General features: G+C 44.3%; 1 protein-coding gene across 4 annotated transcripts in view; it reads left to right on the top strand.

Annotated features, from left to right (window-relative positions):
- Positions 1-6,185, top strand: part of PATL1 (PAT1 homolog 1, processing body mRNA decay factor) — a 169,100-nt gene extending 162,915 nt beyond the window's left edge. For 2 of the 4 annotated variants that reach the window (XM_056531170.1, XM_056531172.1), the window contains exon 19: positions 5,783-6,182. In XM_056531170.1, the coding sequence (XP_056387145.1) occupies positions 5,783-5,801 (19 nt within the window). In that variant the 3' untranslated portion in view covers positions 5,802-6,182. Of the gene's footprint in view, positions 1-5,782 lie in introns of all 4 variants that reach the window. The other 2 variants (XM_056531171.1, XM_056531169.1) reach the window with 2 other exon arrangements.
- Positions 6,186-17,173: the final 10,988 nt, after the last annotated feature.

The following is a 17,173-nucleotide window of genomic DNA, read 5'->3' as shown; positions in this document are numbered from 1 at the left end:
CGGGCAAAAAAAATTCCAAAGTTCAAAAATAGTGCATTTTTGGTCACTTTTTATATCATGAAAAAATGAAGAAAAAGCGATCAAAAAGTCTGATCAATTCAAAAATAAAAAAGTTATAGGGGTCAGAAGATGACAATTTTAAATGTATAAATTTTCCTGCATGTAGATATGATTTTTTCCAGAAGTACGACAAAATCAAACCTATAAAATTAGGGTATCAGTTTAATCGTATGGACCTACAGAATAAAGAGAAGGTGTCATTTTTACCAAAAAATGTACTGTGTAGAAACAGAAGCCCCCAAAATGGCGTTTAACCCCTTCCCGACCTATGACATACCTGTACGTCATGGGTGGCAAGGTGTTCCCGACCCATGACATACAGGTACGTCATGGACATTACTGCCGCTACTCGCGGCACCCCGCAGCGCCCGGAAAGATGGTGGCTATCACTGATAGCCAGCCATCTTACCGTGCGACCACGGGGGGTTTCGTCCCCCACCCCCCCCCAGCGATCGCTGCTATCAGCTGGTCAAATCTGACTAGCTGATAGCAGCGTTTCGCTATCAGAATACTTAGCAGCGCGGTGTGTGAGTTCCGATCACGGGGATCGGGACACATACCGCTCTGCTAAGTGTCCCTGACCCGTCCCCCGGCGTCACTTACCCGTCGGAGCGGTGTCCCGAGCGGTCCCGGCGTCCTCCGTGCGGTCCCGGCGTCCTCCAGGCGGTCCCGGCTGCGCTGCGTCCCGGAGGTGAGTTTCCGGCAGCAGTGCAGCATCTTCATTGGCAGCAGTGAGATCGCCGTAAAGCGATCTCACTGCTGCCTCTGAGAGTTTCAAAACTGCAACTCCCAGCATGCCCAGACAGCCTTTGGCTTTCTGGGCATGCTGGGAGTTGTAGTTTTGCAACATCTGGAGGTCCACAGTTTGGAGACCACTGTATAATGGTCTCCAATCTGTGCTCTTCCAGATGTTGCAAAACTACAAATCTCAGCATGCTCAGTCTGTCCAGGCATGCTGGGAGTTGTAGTTCTCTAACATCTGGAAGAGCACAGATTGGAGACCATTATACAGTGGTCTCCAAACTGTGGACCTCCAGATGTTGCAAAACTACAACTCCCAGCATGCCCAGACTGCCCAAGCATGCTGGAAGTTGTAGTTCGGCAACATCTGATCCTTCAGATATTGCCGAACTACAACTTCCAGCATGCCTTGGCAGTCTGGGCATGCTGGGAGTTGTAGTTTTGCAACATCTGGAGGCACACTAGTTGGGAAACATTGTCCGTTTCCTACCTCAGTGCCTCCAGCTGTTGCAATTGTTGCAAAACTATAACTCCCAGCATGCACTGACAGACCATGCATGCTGGGAGTTGTAGTTTTGCAACAGCTGGAGGCACACTGGTTTGGAAACACTAAGTTTGGTTGCAACACTTGAAAGTTTATTACTTAACTTAGTGTTTCCAAACCAGTGTTCCTCCAGCTGTTGCAAAACTACAACTCCCAGCATGCACGGACAGCCAAAGGGCATGCTCGGAGTTTGCAACAGCTGGATGTTTGCCCCCTCCCCCCAATGTGAATGTACAGGGTACACTCACATGGGCGGAGGTTTACAGTGAGTGCTGGAAGTTTGAGATGGCGCAAATTTTGCGCTGCAGCTCAAACTTCCAGCGGCAAACTTGCTGTGAACCTCTGCCCATGTGACTGTACCCTAAAAACACTACACTACACTGACACTAACCTAAAATAAAAAGTAAAAAACACTACATATACACATACCCCTACACAGCCCCCCACCCCCAAAAAAATGAAAAACGTCTGGTACGCTACTGTTTCCAAAACGGAGCCTCCAGCTGTTGCAAAATAATAACTCCCAGTATTGCCGGACAGCCATTGACTGTCCAGGCATGCTGGGAGTTTTGCAACAGCTGGAGGCACCCTGTTTGGGAATCACTGGCGTAGAATACCCCTATGTCCACCCCTATGCAAATCCCTAATTCAGGCCTCAAATGCGCATGGCGCTCTCTCACTTTGGAGCCCTGTCGTATTTCAAGGCAACAGTTTTGGGACACATATGGGGTATCGCCGTACTCGGGAGAAATTGCCTTACAAATTTTGGGGGGCTTTTTCTTCTTTAACCCCTTATGAAAAGGTGAAGTTGGGGTCTACACCAGCATGTTAGTGTAAAAAAATAATTTTTTTACACTGACATGCTGGTGTTGCCCTATACTTTTCATTTTCACAAGAGGTAAAAGGGAAAAAAGACCCTCTAAATTTGTAACGCAATTTCTCCTGAGTACGGCGATACCCCATATGTGGGTGCAAAGTGCTCTGAGGGCGCACAACAAGGCCCAGAAGGGAGAGTGCCCCATGTACATTTGAGGCGATTTGCACAGGGGTGGCTGATTGTTACAGCAGTTCTGACAAACGCAAAACAATAAATATCCATATGTGACCCCATTTTGGAAACTACACCCCTCACGGAATGTAATAAGGGGTGCAGTGAGCATTTACACCCCACTGGTGTATGACAGATTTTTGGAACAGTGGTCTGTGAAAATGAAAAATAAAATTTTTGATTTGCACAGTCCACCGTTTCAAATATCTGTCAAACGCCAGTGGGGTGTAAATGCTCACTGCACCCCTTATTACATTCCGTGAGGGGTATAGTTTCCAAAATGGGGTCACATGTGGGGGGGTCCACTGTTCTGGCACCATAGGGGCTTCCTAAATGGGACATGCCCCCCAAAAACCCTTTCAGAAAAACTCACTCTCCAAAATCCCATTGTCGCTCCTTCCCTTCTGAGCCCTCTACTGCGCCCACCGAACATTTTACATACGCATATGAGGTATTTCCTTACTCGAGAGAAATTGGGTTACAAATTTTAGGGTGATTTATCTCCTTTACCCCTTGTAAAAATTAAAAAATTGGGTCTACAAGAAAATGCGAGTGTAAAAAATGAAGATTTAGAATTTTCTCCTTCACTTTGCTGCTATTCCTGTGAAACACCTAAAGGGTTAAAACACTTACTGAATGTCATTTTGAATACTTTGGGGGGTGCAGTTTTTATAATGGGGTCATTTATGGGGTATTTCTAATATGAAGATCCTTAAAATCCACTTCCAACCTGAACTGGGCCCTGAAAAATTACGATTTTGAAAATCTTGAGAAAAATTTGAAAATTGCTGCGGAACTTTGAAGCCTCTGGTGTCTTCCAAAAGTAAAAAACTTGTCAATTTTTTAATGCAAACACAAAGTAGACATATTGTATATGTGAATCAATATGTAATTTATTTGGAATATCCATTTTCCTTTCAAGCAGAGACTTTCAAAGTTAGAAAAATGCTAAATTTTCAAAATTTTCATGAAATTTTTAGATTTTTTACCAAGAAAGGATACAAATATCAGTGAAATTTTACCGATAAAATAAAGTAGAATATGTCACGAAAAAACAATCTCGGAATCAGAATGATAAGTAAAAGCATTCCAAAGTTATTAATGTTTAAAGTGACAGTGGTCAGATTTTCAAAAAATGCCCAGGTCATGAAGGTGAAAATGGGCTGGGTCATGAAGGGGTTAAAAAAAAAAAATTCAATTTTGTCTCACAATGATTTTTTTCCCGTTTCGCGGTCGATTTTTGGGTAAAATGACTGACGTCATTACAAAGTAGAATTGGTGGCGCAAAAAATAAGCCATCATATGGATTTTTAGGTGCAAAATGGAGAGTTATGATTTTTTTAAGGTAAGGAGGAAAAAACAAAAATGCTAGGGAAAACCCTGGGTCCTCAAGGGGTTAATAAAATATAGGGTGCATTTCTTGCAATATCAGGAGTGATGTACAAAAAATATGCCCCACAAATGATGCATTTGTGAAAAAAATGCAAATTTTGCATTTTTAACACTGACTTTGTAATAATTCCTGCCAAAAAACTATGGTTTTAAAATACTCACTGTACCCCCTAGCGAATACCTTGAGGGGTCTAGTTTTTAAAATGGGGTCATTTGGGGGGGTTTCTATGTTCTACCACCTTCAAACCTTGTATAGCACATTAAAAAAAAGGATGTACTTTTCAAATTTTCTAAATTTCTAGTTAAATTGTTAGGCTTCTAATTAATTTAAATGTTAATTAAAAACCAAAAAAATGCTGTCAAAATAAAGTAGACATCTGAAAGTATAAATTTCATAAACTATTTGGTCAGTAAGTATAAATATATGCAATATATGCAAAAAATTTAAAATATTTCATGATTTTTTGCATTGTAAAAAAAAAAAACTACAAATTATATCGGCTTACTTTTACTATGTACATGAAGGACAATGAGTGACAAAAAAACAATGTCAGAATTATCGTGATTGGAAAAACGTTACCAGAGTTATTTTCTAATATAAGACAGACATCCCCGATTTGAAAAAGCAGGCCTGGTCTTTCAGGGGCGTACAGGTTTACTTGTACTGGTCCTTAAGGGGTTAAAGGCAATACCATGTTCATAAGCATATATGCTTCTTTTGATGCATCCTATGACTTTATTAGCCCTGGCACTGGTCACCAAAGTTAAAGGGGTACTCCGGTGAAAACCTTTTTTCTTTTAAATCAACTGGTGGCAGAAAGTTAAACATATTTGTAAATTACTTCTATTAAAAAATCTTAATCCTTCCTGTACTTATTAGCTGCTGAATACTACAGAGGAAATTCTGTTCTTTTTGGAATGCTCTCTGATGACATCACGAGCACAGTTCTCTCTGCTGACGTTATTATAATAATACCGCTTTATTTATTGTTGTCCTTAGTGGGATTTGAACCCAAGTCCCCAGCACTGCAAGGCAGCAGTGCTAACCACTGAGCCACCATGCTGCCCTTAGCATACATCTGCTATGCATGGTTGCTAAAATGGACAGAGATGTCAGCAGAGAGCACTGTGCTCGTGATGTCATCAGTGTTCGAAAAAGAAAGGAATTTCCTCTGTAGCATTCAGCAGCTAATAAGTACTGGAAGGATTAAGATTTTTTAATAGAAGTAATTTACAAATATGTTTAACTTTCTGCCACCAGTTGATGCCACCAGTTGATTTAAAAGAAAAAAAAGGTTTTCACCGGCATACCCCTTTAAGTTTACTGTCCACCAGTACCCACAAGTCCTTTTCAGTAGCAGTTTTACTTAAGCACATAATTGTATGTTTTGTTTCTATGGCCCAAGTGCATAAATTTACATTTATCCATTATTCTGCCCAAATATCTAGCTTCCTCTGTAGTACCATTACCCTCTTCTGTGTTGCAGAACCAGTTATCATCTGTAAATATACATTCTACTCTGTAATCCCTCTACAAGGTCCAATACTGACCCAATCATAGTATGTTTCATCAATAGCTACCCTCTGTTTCCTATCCCTGAGCCAATTGCTAACCCCCCTAATGCCAGCATCCTCATGGTATGGGCCAGCCATTATGCGGCACAATATAAAATGCTTTTGAAAAGCCTAAACCAGGTCCAGTCTAGAATTGACCTCCTCATAGAAGATGATGGACTTGCAAAAAGCTGGGTGCAAGGTAAAGTTTTAGAGCTTGTTTTGGATGTGTCATGCAGAAGGTGCTGCATCACCTGTGGTATACAGTAAGAGAGCGCTTCCTAACATTGGTGCATAGCTAATTTAAGGCATGTGGTATATATTAAAAAGTTGTGCTCTATCCAGTTAAAGCATGGGGCATAATTCTATTTTTTTTCTTTTGTTTTATTGGTAACAAGATTGCTCTCTTATTCCTTATGGATTTTCTCTTTCTTGAAATTTAGATCAGCTCCTAGTCCATGAAGAAAATTGTACCTTGGACTCTCCACAGCCTCAAGCTCCCTTTCAAGTCTTCACTTTAAGGGTTTTATGTGAGATTTTATTATATTCCCACAAGGTGAATATGAAGCATTACAGTAAAGGGAAAAGGCCTGGTAAACCTGCATTGCCATCAACAGGCTGACACGGCTAAGCAGATGCGAAACAGAATAAAACCAGGCTGGAACCAATACCATTTCTTGTGTAGGATTTTAAAGAATGGCTCTGTGAGATCCATCATTGCTCATGTCACTGAAAGGATCTTTCAGATGAATCATGTTTAATTTTTTTATATATATAAATATATATATAGCGCTGTGTAAATAAATATAAGATATTATTAAATCAGACTCTTAATTGACCATGCATTTGTACATGTGGCTTCCAATGCAGAATATTTTAATGCAGAAGATATGTCCATATAACTAGGTTATCTTGGGGGAACACAAATTCTAATAGCAGTCAGTATTTTTAAACCATTAGTGTCCAGCTGGTAACTTTTTTGTTCCTACACAAAGACCTGCTGTGCAGACTACAAAAATGCACATTTTCTTAAATGAGCTTCAATCTCTGATTATTGCTAGTTTGCTGAGCCTTCGCAAGGCTTAAAGGCGTTATCCAATTATTGAAAACATATCCCTTATTTATCATCATCATTATTGATCGCAAATTCCCATTTAAAAAGGGTGGTAATAACAAGTCTAGAAAACCCCTTTTGGGTATATTCACATGTACCGTAACTGCTACTGATTTGCTGCTGCAGATTTCATGCTGTTAAATCAATACAAATAAAAAGCTGAACACATCAAATCCACATTGGATACAGTGTGGTCCCTCAACATACGATATTAATTGGTTTCAGGAGGACCATTGTATGTTGAGTATATATGTCTATGGAAAACTAGTAATTGTTCTGGAACCTCGGAACCATTGTATTTTGAGTTCATATTTCTATTGTAAACTGGTAATTGGTTCTGGGACGACCATTGTATGTTTAACAAACCAGTGTGCCTCCAGCTGTTGCATAATTAAAACTCCCAGCATGCCTGTACAGCCATTGAGCATGCTGGGAGTTGTAGTTGTTGCAACTGCTGGAGGAACTCTGGTTGGGAAACACTGATGTACGGGATTAGATCACCCCCTCTGTAGGTTAGCAGTCCCCTTAGATTAGTCCACCCCCTAGTAGGTAGGTAGTCCCCTTCCACTTATCCTGGGGCTACTATGGCCTGGGAAGAGAGATGGATCGCTGCAGTGCACCACTTTCTTTATTCTACACCAGACAGCTGCTATAGTGGCCCGGCAATGGTCTCTCCTCCGGATGATAGTGCTGTACAGGTCCGGCGGCCTCTGCATGGCTCGCTTACCCGGGCAGTTCACCATGGCAAACAATGCGGCATTCCGTACACATACGACGACCCGCGTAATGACGCAGACACAGTGACGCTGGCAGCTGCATAGTTCGTCATCTGGGGTCCTGCCGCATAGTTCATTCACCTCAGCTCCTGCATGAAAGCCTCAAGGAAACGAGTCAGCCGGGTAAGCGTTATATTCAATTGAGAGTCGAAGGCAGAGCCCTGGCTATCCGGTGGCTGCTGAAGCAGAGCTGCTGGATAGCCTTTTTTATTTATTTTTTTTTTTTTTTGCAATGGCCCACAACATCATTGTATGTTGATGCTGGCCTTCAACATACGATGGGCTCTGAGAGGATCGTATGTCGGGGGACCACTGAAGGGAATCTGTTGGCTCAGTACCAGGTATGGAGCTACCAACACCAGCTGGTAGCTAATAGGAAGAAAACTACCCATAACCTTTATCTTAACCCGTTAAGGGTACAGCCCATTTCAGCCTTGAGAATACAGCCAGATTTTATATTTGTGTTTTTTTTTTCTCTTCCTTTTAACTCCTTAAGGACACATGACGTACCGGTACGTCATGAGTCCGCTCCCCGATCTATAACACGGGGCCACAGTCTGGCCCCGGCCTCTAACAATGGCCGGGACCCGTGGATAATGGCGCGCAGCATTGATCGCGGTGCCTGCGTGCTATTAACCCTTTAGACGCCGGCGTTCAACTTTGAACACCACGTCTAATGGTGTTAATAGCACGCGGCACCGCGATCAATGCCGCGCTATTAACCCTTTAGACGCGGCAATTCAAAGTTGAACGCCGCGTCTAAAGTGAAAGCATGCCGGTTAGCTCAGGGAGCTGTTAGGGGATAGCCGCGGTGAAATCGCGGCATCCCGAACAGCTTACAGGACAGCTGGAGGATCCCTACCTGCCTCCTCGCTGTCCGATCGCCGAATGACTGCTCAGTGCCTGAGATCCAGGCATGAGCAGTCAAGCGGCAGAATAATCGATCAGTGGTTTCCTATGAGAAACCAGTGATCAATGTAAAAGATCAGGGTGTGCAGTGTTATAGGTCCCCTATGGAAGCTATAGCACTGCAAAAAAAAAGTGAATAAAGATCATTTAACCCGTTCCCTATTAAAAGTTTGAATGAGCCCCCTTTTCCCATAAAAAAAAACTGTGTAAATAAAAATAAAACCTATATGGTATTCCCTGTGTGCGGAAATGTCCGAATTATAAAAATATATTGTTAATTAAACCGCACGGTCAATGGCGTACGCGCAAAAAAATTCCAAAGTCCAAAGTCATAGTGCATTTTTGGTCACTATTTATATCCTGAAAAAATGAATAAAAAGACCTATCAATGCAAAAAATGTGTACAAACGCTAAAAACTTCAGATCACGGCGCAAAAAATGAGCCCTCAGAAGATGACAATTTTAAACGTATTTAATTTTCCTGCATGTAGTTATGATTTTTTCCAGAAGTACGACAAAATCAAACCTATATAAGTAGGATATCATTTTAATCGTATGGACCTACAGAATAAAGAGAAGGTGTCATTTTTACCGAAAAATGTACTACTTAGAAACGGAATTACAAAACAGCGGTTTTGGTTTTTTTTTCAATTTTGTCTCAATGATTTTTTTTTTTCCGTTTTGACGTAGATTTTTGGGCAAAATGACTGCCGTCATTACAAAGTAGAATTGGTGGCACAAAAAATAAGCAATCATATGGATTTTTAGGTGCAAAATTTAGAGTTGTGGTGACTACCACTCATTGTCCTTTGGGAAAGGGAATTGCAAGAATAATTATTGGTTTAAACTTGCCAGGATAATTGGCAAGTGTAAACAGTAAAAAAAAAAAAAAAAAAAAAAAGGTACTGAATGACTTCCTATATTGTTTTAAGCAATATGACATTTTGCAATTCTGTCCTGTCATACATGCTCCCAATTAAAGGGGAGGGATGAGGTAAAAGATGGGAGAGTGAGTTCAACAAGACACCTGTAAGTATTAGATTTCAATGCAGAAAATAAATGATACCTAGCCTAGTCTGGCAACTTCTGTACCCCCCCCCCCCCCCCCCTGCAGCCCTTCTGTGCAGCAGTCAGTGACATATATTTACTATTGCCAAGAGTAAATAGATATTTTAAAGTCAATACCACTTGAACATCTCAGAAGTCCCTGCTTTCACTGCTTAGTGTTAAAGGGATTGGCCACCTTTTATTCTGATAGGAAACTGAATTAAATTAGGAATTTCTTATACATTGAAGGAAAAAATTGTCATCATCTACTGATTTTGTACGTTTGCCCACTGACAAAAAAGGATCAGTCTATAATTTTAAGATTTATTTTGAAACTGCGTAACAGAAAGCACATGTGCAGGCTTGTCCGAACTTTGCCAATAAACCTATGAGTCATTCAGTTGTTCATTGGCAAACTTTAGACTGGCCTGTACATGTGTTATCTTCAGCAGGCGGACTTGTGAGCTCTGCAGGATTTTAGTCCTTCACAGTATAGTATGTTACTGATTCCTCACCATTGTCATGATCACTGAAACTCCAAGAGGTGAGATCTTGCATGGAGTGCCCGGCTGAGGCAGATTGACAGCAATTCTGTGTTCCTGGATTCCCTCAGGCAGACCAAAAATGGTTAAGTGTAGCCCCACAGAGGAGTTATAGTGTAGGTGAACTGGATTACAATGAGGTATTACCCAAATCCGCATTCTGGTTCCGAGATACAGGTAGTAATCGCTGGCATTGCACAATTGGACCCTGCATACCCAGCTTCCTTGCCTCCATCCTCTCTGTACCGATATGCCTGCTCATATGTGCGAAGTGGTCTCTGAATATTTGAGTTGGGCCAGCATATGGAGGCAGGGATGCTGGGTAATGCCGAATCCTGCCTCCATTGTGCAAAGCCGGCTACTTCGAGATCAGCAGTGCTGGCTAATACACCCTGTATCACCGGACTGCAGATTAAGGTAAGTGATACCTCATTGTAATCCAGTTCACCCATACTTTAAACACACTGTATTGGGTTTAGTGCAGGTGAACATTGTCACTTCCCCTTTTAAGTGGCAGATAGGTGAAACTGTCATGTATATTGTGGCTAGGAGCATTGTGGCAAACAGAGGTCTGTGCCTCCACCTTCTGTTATTTGAAGAGGGATACAGTATCCAGGACTCAGGTTTGGTAAGTAGGTATTACTGTGCCTGGCACTCCCCTCCACTGTCCCCACATATCTCTCACTTTGGTGTCTTGTTATGTATCTTAACGCCACCACTGGTCTAGTGTGCGGTACAGCCTTCTTGTTTAGTGCTCGTGGCTGGAATTCCAAGTATTGTGGGGCTCTCTGCAGGGGAAGAAGTTAATACCAGTATTCACATCTGTTTGTGCCTGGCAGAAGATCCTGCAGGAAGTTAAGGTAGATAAATTGGCAGTAAATCAAGGTAGTGAATGAAGTGGGATCCAGCTTCCAGGTGCTTGTGAAGATTAAAACTTAACCTTTAATAGGTCCATTAAAATAGCAAGTGCAGGGATACGAAAATATGTGACATGTCACATTAAAAACGTGGGGGGAACGCCGACGCGTTTCGAGACTAAGCTCTTAATCTCTGGCATGAATTAAGAGCTTAGTCTTGAAAACACGTCGGCGTTCTCCCACGTTTTTAATTGTGACATGTCGCACGTTTTTGTATCCCTGCACTTGCTATTTTAATGGACCTATTAAAGGTTAAGTTTTAGGTCTTCACATGCACCTGGAAGCTGGATCCCCACTTCACTACCTTGATTTACTGTTACTACAGGAAGAGCGGCTTCCCCGCTTCCGGACCTCCATGCTCAATGCCGGTACATCTATAAGTGGTGAGCTGATTTCCATCTTCTTCTTTGTAGATAAATTGGCCGTTGTTTCTTTATATTCTTTATCAATATCTTTTCAATTAAGAGTATACATATATTATTACACCCCCCCCCCCCCCCCCCCTTTGCAGGCATCTGGCTGAGAAAGCAGAAAGAGGTCCAAGATGACTCACCCTCGGTTGTGTGTACCAGCCACTGGCGGATGATTATAAAGACAAAGTATATGTCAATAGCGCTCCTGTGGAAAGAGAATCTGCAGCCTTAAAAACAGAGGCTAAGGGATTTTCTTCCTAATTAAAAGACCCCGTTATTCGATACATTTGATGTTGTCCTTTCATCCAAGCATGGGAAAAAGCACAATCAAAGATCACAACTGCCAACTGATTGTAAAATCCAAGGGGGGCGGAGTCTGATTCATCCTCTGATATAGGTGAGGAGGATTTGTATTGTATTTAATCTGTCCAAGCAGTAAAACATATACTTTAGTCTAGTAGAAAATACAACCTTCCATATAAAGACAAATTGTTCTATTTTTCGGATGTCCAATCTAAAGCATTGCCTAGTCATCCTGTGCTTGAAAAATTGATCTCCAAGGACTGGTAGAAACCGAAGAAGGTGGATTTGAGCACTAGGTTAAAAAATATTAATCGGCTGGATACCTTGACAGTGGAAGAGCGAGAAGCTCTTACCTACCAGTTGCAAAACTTGTGATTAAGTCTTTATTTTTATCAGAGGAGTCTTCAGCATAAAAAGATGCAATGGACTGCAACTAGCAGAATTTCCGATTCCAATGTCAGCTGAAAGAAAGAACATGTTCTACTCGGTAGAAATCGCTCGGCAATGCTTTGCCGTCTATAGTGACGGTCTTTGGGCCGGCAGAACATGCAAATGTCCTTCCGTGTTTTCCGGGCTGGCATTCCACAAATTTTTTTGCCGTGTGAACATAGCCCTAGACTGGGTAAAAAAAAAAATTACAAATCTTGCTTTGTCGAATTCTGCAAGACTGGCACTATGGATCAAACAGTGGTAGGAAAATACACCATCAAAAAACATTTTTGTGCCTTACCGTTTCAGCCTGACAGTTTATTTGGCAAACAACTGTAAGATTACCAAACTGCAAACAGTAGTTTGATAATCATTACAGTAACTCATGTATGTGAGATTTATAGACCGCCTGGCCAAGTAACAGAATTGCATGATCTACCAGTTGAGGAAATGGCTAAAATGACATTGAGAGAGGAAGTTATCATTATGGGAGACTTTAATCTTCCTGATGTCAACTGGAAAACCAAAATGGCTAGCTCTGCCAGATATTCTAAATTCCCTACTGGGATTATCTCTACAACAAGTAGTTGAGGAACCAACCCAGAAGGAGGCCTTTTAAGATTTAGTATTAACAAATGGGGATTTGGTATCTTTTATTAGTCACCAGTAAGTGTGGTTTAACCCCTTAAGGACCCAGGCCATTTTCACATTAAGGACCCGAGCATTTTTTGACCACTTTCAAACATTAATAACTCTGGGATGCTTTTACTTTTCTTTCTCATTCAGAGATTGTTTTTTCGTGACATATTCTACTTTATGTTAGCGGAAAAATGTTGCCGATTTAGCATTTTTTAAAACTCTGTTTTTAAGGAAAATGGACATCCAAAATAAAATATATATTGATTCCACATATACAATATGTCTACTTTTATTAGTTCACACTGGTGGCGTCGTGTCTGCGGGGGGGGGTGCGGCCCATAGACTGGTTTGAGTGACATTGGGGCCGCTCTGCCGGTGGGTCGTTCCCCCCTGTGGGCATTGGTGTCGCGGCGGTGGTGGCCGCCGCCCGGTGCTGCGCCATTTTATGCTAGGAACGTTAGGGACCCACTCTGGATAGGTGGCCTTGACGTGGTGAGTGGGCTTGTACTTTTTGATCAAAAATGTATACTAACAACCTGTTAGTTTTTGATATTATGCTGAGAAGCAATCAGATCATTATACAAGATTGTAGATGTGCGCCATGTCTGTTTTTCTACCCGAATTCTCATCATGTCTACTTTTATGTTTGCATCATATAGTTGACATGTTTTTACTTTTGGAAGACCTCAGAGGGCTTCAAAGTTTAGCAGCAATTTTCCTATTTTTCGCAAAATTTTAAAAATTTTAATTTTGAAGTGGTTTTGAAGGTTTGAAGTGGATTTGAAGGACCTTCATATAAGAAATACCCCATAAATGACCCCATTATAAAAACTGCACCCATCAAAGTATTAAAAATGACAGTAAGTGTGTTAAAGGAGAGCAATCCCCCCAAAATTTGTAACCAAATTTCTCTTAAGTAAATACCTCATGTGTATGTTAAGTGTTCGGCGGGCGCAGTAGAGGGCTCAGAAGGGAAGGAGCGACAATGGGATTTTGGAAAGTGATTTTTTCTGAAATGGTTTTTGGGGGGCATGTCACATTTAGGAAGCCCCTATGGTGCCAGAACGGCAAAAAAAAAAAAAAAACACATGGCATTCTATTTTGGAAACTACACCCCTCAAGGCACGTAACAAGAAGGAACAGTGAGCCTTAACACCTCACAGATGTTTGACGACTTTTCCTTAAAGTTGGATGTGTAAATTATTTTTTTCTCGGTCACTCTTCATTGGGGGACACCTTACAGATGGGGTATATGCTCTTGCCACTAGTAGGCGCTGACACTAGGGAAAAAAAAGTCGGCTCCTCCCTGGCAGTATATACCAGCTACCTGCAGTGAGGTAATCAGTTTTAGCTAGTGTCAGCAGGAGGCAAGACACAGGTTTGGGAGCTCCCCAGACCTTGTCTTTTTTTTTTATCATTTTCTAGTAAGGGCTGTTTAGATTCTTTACTCCTTTTTATTTCCTTTTTTCAGGTGGGGGTTCAGGAGCATGGCACTACCTCTTCCCCCACATGCGGCTAAGGGGCACGGGTCATTAATGAATGCACTGTTAACCCCTTCCCGCCAACGGCCAGCGCCTGGGGTTGCACCTTGGGTCCAGGTCCCCCTATTTCCCTGCTCGTCTTGGACTGTAGCAGCATGACATGATGCAAGTGACTAAAAAGCTGGCTGAAGACATCTCTAGGTGAGTATGTGAAGATATGTGAGATAGGTGAGTATATTCCCCCCCCTACCAGCACAGGACTTAAGGGGTTAATATCTCTTTTGGCTATGGGCAATTTCAGGGGTAATTGGCATATCTTTATTGTTGTCGGGACTCCCACTGGTAGTCTCACCTTCAGTATTATGTCTCAGGGCAGCTGCGGACTTTTGCGGCGGCTCACTGTACTTATTTCCCCACAGTCACACCTTGCCGACCGGCGGGAGCCATAATGGCTGCCGGTAACTCTGCCCCTTTTCTTCCCTACTTCAGAGCGGGATTCTGAGTGTTAATGACGGGCTTACCCTCTCCCTGCTCTGGCGGTGCGGACTTCCTGGTTTTTTGTCCATACTCCTCCAGCCCGCTGGCCCCTTTCCAGCAGAGCACCGCTTTCCCTCTCCCGTCGCTGAAGAGCCACAGACTCGGAGTGTAGTCTCAGAGCGGGACCCAGCCGTTTCCCTGTTTCTCCTAACCAGCATCCATTATAGTGGGGGAAAAGATAGCTCCGCCATCCTCCCCCGCACAGGTGCTGGTGGCCGTGCTGCTGGACGGGGACTCGGAGCATTCCTCCGTCCCCCTCTCCCCCCACCACCATTTTCAATGGGGAAGTATTGGCTTCTATTCGCCATTTTATTTTATTTTTTGAGTTGGGGGAATGGGCATTGTTCTGCCCTCTTTCTCCTCTGCCCTGGAGGCAGACAGGTCACTCTCACAATAATAATAAGAAAAAGTGGGGGCGTGTCCTGTCATGCTGCACTGAGGACGTGTTTCTGAGGAGCTCCGTCCCTGACCGCCGTAGCACTGGGATTAACTACCTAACTATGCCTAACAGGAGGAACAAAAAGCCACACAAGGCTAGGGGAACCCCCGCTGCATCGGGGGTTCCTATTTCCAACTTCAGGACACGTCACAGGCCACGGAACACGGCGGTACCCACCATGCGCCATCTCCTACCTCACCATCTCTAGGGCCGCAGCTCCTCCCGGCGACGCCGATACCTCCAGGAGAGCGCATTCACCCTCGCTGCCGACATCGGAGGGTGAGTCCCGGAGCCCGGATTGTGTCCCCTTCGTGTCCCTGTTGGACCTGGCCTCCCCGGACTGCTCTGCACCGGTCCTGGCCTGTCAGCAGGCACCATCTCCCTGCCGGCAGAGAGCTGAGCCTGTGGCCCTGCCCCCCTTCCTTACAGCCGAACAGCAGCTGCCATTGCTAAGGCCCTGTTCACCTACGGCTGCTGCTATAAGCCCCCAGCTGGACCTTCCCGCACCTTGAGGGGCCGCTCCTCTCCCACGGCGCCCCCAGCTGTATGCCTGGACAGTGAGGACCCTGCAGAGTCAGCCACTGTAGCCCCTGACTCCCCTGCTGCCCTGGACCCCATAAGCCCAGCAGGCTCAGTGAGAGAATCCCCCTTGTTGTTTGGCTCCATGGAGCCCCAGGCACCCATGCCTGCAACGCTGATCACCCTGCTGGAACCGCGGGTGGCTGGTTTGCTTCCTCCACCGCCTGAGTCCCCTTAAGGGCCCCCTGACCCTTTCCGCCCTCCGGGGTCACCTGCTCTGGGTTGCCCGCCATCTCCAACCCCTTCCTGGGGCTCATCAAGCCTTTCCTCCTGGCAAACAGTGGGGGAGAAGGGTGCTCCTACCCCCCCACCCCGCGCCCCGATCACCTACCTGCCGTGCTGGATACAAAGCCCCCACAGGTCCCACAGCCTGCACCTCCAACTTGCTCAGCCCGTGACCCAGCACCTGTGTCCCTGCCACCTGCTGCAGCCCTCCACATACTGAGAGATCACCCGGAATTGCAGGCCCTGCTTTCTTTACTGCCATCTAAACAGGATCTTTCATCTCTAGCATCAGATTTAAAGGCGACTTGGAGGCGGGACCTCCAGGTGGTCCAGTCTGAAGTGGACTCTCTACGCTCTTCTGTGCAAGACCTCCAAGCATTCAAAACTTCCATGCAAGATACAGTGGACTCTCTCCGCTCTGACCTGGCCACCAAAGTGCATCATCACCACCTTCTACACTCAGTTTGATGACCTAGAAAATCGTAATCGCCGGAACAATATCCTGATTAGAGGCCTCCCTGAATCGATCCGACCTCAAGACCTGTTCCCTGCGCTCACTGAACTTTTCAACTCTATCCTGGATCGGCCGGCTCGTACACCTATTGACATGGACAGGGCGCATCGGGCATTGCGCCCTCCTAATCCTGACCCCCCCCTTAAGCCGAGGGATGTTATTTGCCGACTGCACTATTACACTACTAAAGAGGACATTATGCAGAGAGCCAGACAAATGCGCGACCTGGAGTTCCACGGCGCCCGTCTACAACTATTCCCTGACCTCTCACGCCACACTCTCCGACAACGGGCTGCCCTGAAACAGTTACTGACTGTCCTCCAGAACCGCAATATCCCCTACCGCTGGGGCTTCCCTTTTGCCCTCACGGTCCGGATGGACGATAGGATTGTGACCCTACGTCGTCCCTCTGAACTGCCCCTATTTCTTCAAACTGGGACTGCCTCCTATGGACTTGCCCCAATTGGCTGAACTTCTTCAGGACCCGTACTTGCAACTCCCCACAGATGTGACGCCGGGGATTGTCACCGTTCTGAATCCGGCTACTCCCCGCCCTCAGAGATCCCGCAGATGACCCCGAAGCACCTCACACTCCCTGCGGAGCTCCCAGCGGTCACAGTGATCTACCCCACCTGTAGTTGTTGGTCTTCACTGCTGTGACGTGTTTGGTGCGAACTGCCCCGTGCGGACCTTACATGTAGGCTCCTAGCCTATGGCACATTGCACTCCCGTCCACCTGACCTAACCCTGCAGCCGACAAGACTGATGAGTATTTTTATGTTCTTGTGATCTTCCTGTTTTTGCATTACCCGATTGTCATCTTTCCCACTTGCAATTGTTATCTGCTGTTATTTATACCTGGCGGTCATACAGATTTTGATAGTCTATGTTCCCATTTTTTTTTCCTCCTTTGCATTGCCCTATTTTTTGACGTGGTTCTCACAATCTGTATTACCTTGCACTCTATAAC

This window comes from Hyla sarda, chromosome 7 (assembly GCF_029499605.1).
Source record: "Hyla sarda isolate aHylSar1 chromosome 7, aHylSar1.hap1, whole genome shotgun sequence".
Classification (NCBI taxonomy): Eukaryota; Metazoa; Chordata; class Amphibia; order Anura; family Hylidae; genus Hyla; species Hyla sarda.
This window is presented reverse-complemented; position numbering and strand designations above follow the sequence as displayed.